Here is a 1,361-nt window from a genome sequence, read left to right as displayed (position 1 = left end):
ACTTTAATAGGCCTGTATCACAAAATCTAAATCAACAATGACAAAAGCTTAAAAAAAAAAGAAAAGAATTAAGAAAGAAACTCTATTCTTCTGCTCAACATCACAAGTAAATGGCACATATTTTGTTTTTTCCCTGTGTGCAGCAAAAAGTGCACCCCTTGAAGAACAGAACTCGTAATTTAAGTGTACCATTATGAAAGTAGACAAGTAAAAATGACACAGTGCCAACCTGCAGATGATGGGGTGAGGTCTAGAGGTATCCTCCATCTCATCACTCTGATCTGTCATCAGCAACCAGGCTATGAGGCTCTCCTTTAGGTTCGGTGACCCAGGTCCCTCTGCGACTCCCACACAGTCCCAGCCTGAGCTTGATATGAGACTTTTAGGGACTGGACACTTTAGCAGGGCCTGGGAGAGACAGAGTGCAGCACTCCTGTGCACCGAGACAAAAAAAGAGACAAGTGAAATGGAGGCTAAATGCATGCATGAAAACACACAAAGTTACTATAATGCCTTATTTTTTATAATTGCAAAAAATTAAATTTAACATTGCACAATAAGAAACACCAGAAACCTACTGGGATGGTTTGCATGCACATCCAGAAAAGAGCTTCCAGAACTCTCTGTCCATATTTATCAGTCCATCCTGGACAATGGAGCCGAGCAAGTCTAGGCTGAGAACTTCAGCCTGAGGTGAGCTGACCCCTCGCAGCGCAAGGACCCACACCCGCCCCCACAGCTTACTGAGCTCAGCCTTGTGGACTTGGGCCCTCTCTGGGTAGAGGGCCTGGCATCGGTTCACCTCCCTCAGACAGCGCAGCACATAGCGTCCCCTCTCCCCTCTCCGCTGCTCTGCTAGAAACTGGTACAACACTGAGAGCAGCGGGGCCAGCTCCTGGCTGGGCACCATGGACGGGTATTTAGAGATGAGCACTGCAGTGATCTGCAGCCTGAGAGGAGAAAAACAAAGAGGAGGTGAATATGTGAATTTGTGAAGTTGGGTGAATATCAGTCGAAAGTTTTGGACATTGTATGTGGAGTCCCCCAAGGTTCAGTTCTGGGTCCTAAACTGTTTATATTATATATCAATGACATATGTAAAGTATCTGAGTTATTGAAATTTATTTTATATGCTGATGACACTACTATATGGGCATCTGGTGAGAATTTACAGCAACCTTTTGGATTGATTACTCAGGAAATTGATAAGATAAAGAAATGGTGTGATAGAAATATATTATCTCTAAATTTGGATAAGACCAAATTTATGGTATTTGGTAATCGAGGGCTGGATAATCAACTCCAATTAAGGGTAGGGGGAGTTAATATAGAAAGAGGGTATGAAATCAAATTTATAGGTG

General features: G+C 43.1%; 1 protein-coding gene across 1 annotated transcript in view; it reads right to left on the bottom strand.

Moving 5' to 3' along the window:
- atm (ATM serine/threonine kinase) overlaps positions 1-1,361 on the bottom strand; it is a 28,317-nt gene that overhangs the window by 22,111 nt on the left and 4,845 nt on the right. The window contains exons 10-12 of the mRNA XM_020600261.1: positions 579-950; positions 230-433; positions 22-28 (exon numbers count right to left, since the gene is read on the bottom strand). Of these exons, the coding sequence (XP_020455917.1) occupies positions 22-28; positions 230-433; positions 579-950 (583 nt within the window). The remainder of the gene's footprint in view (positions 1-21; positions 29-229; positions 434-578; positions 951-1,361) is intronic.

This window comes from Monopterus albus, unplaced genomic scaffold, assembly GCF_001952655.1.
Source record: "Monopterus albus unplaced genomic scaffold, M_albus_1.0 scaffold46.1, whole genome shotgun sequence".
NCBI lineage: Eukaryota > Metazoa > Chordata > Actinopteri > Synbranchiformes > Synbranchidae > Monopterus > Monopterus albus.
Note: the sequence above shows the minus strand (reverse complement) of the source record. Positions and strands in the feature narration are given on the sequence as shown.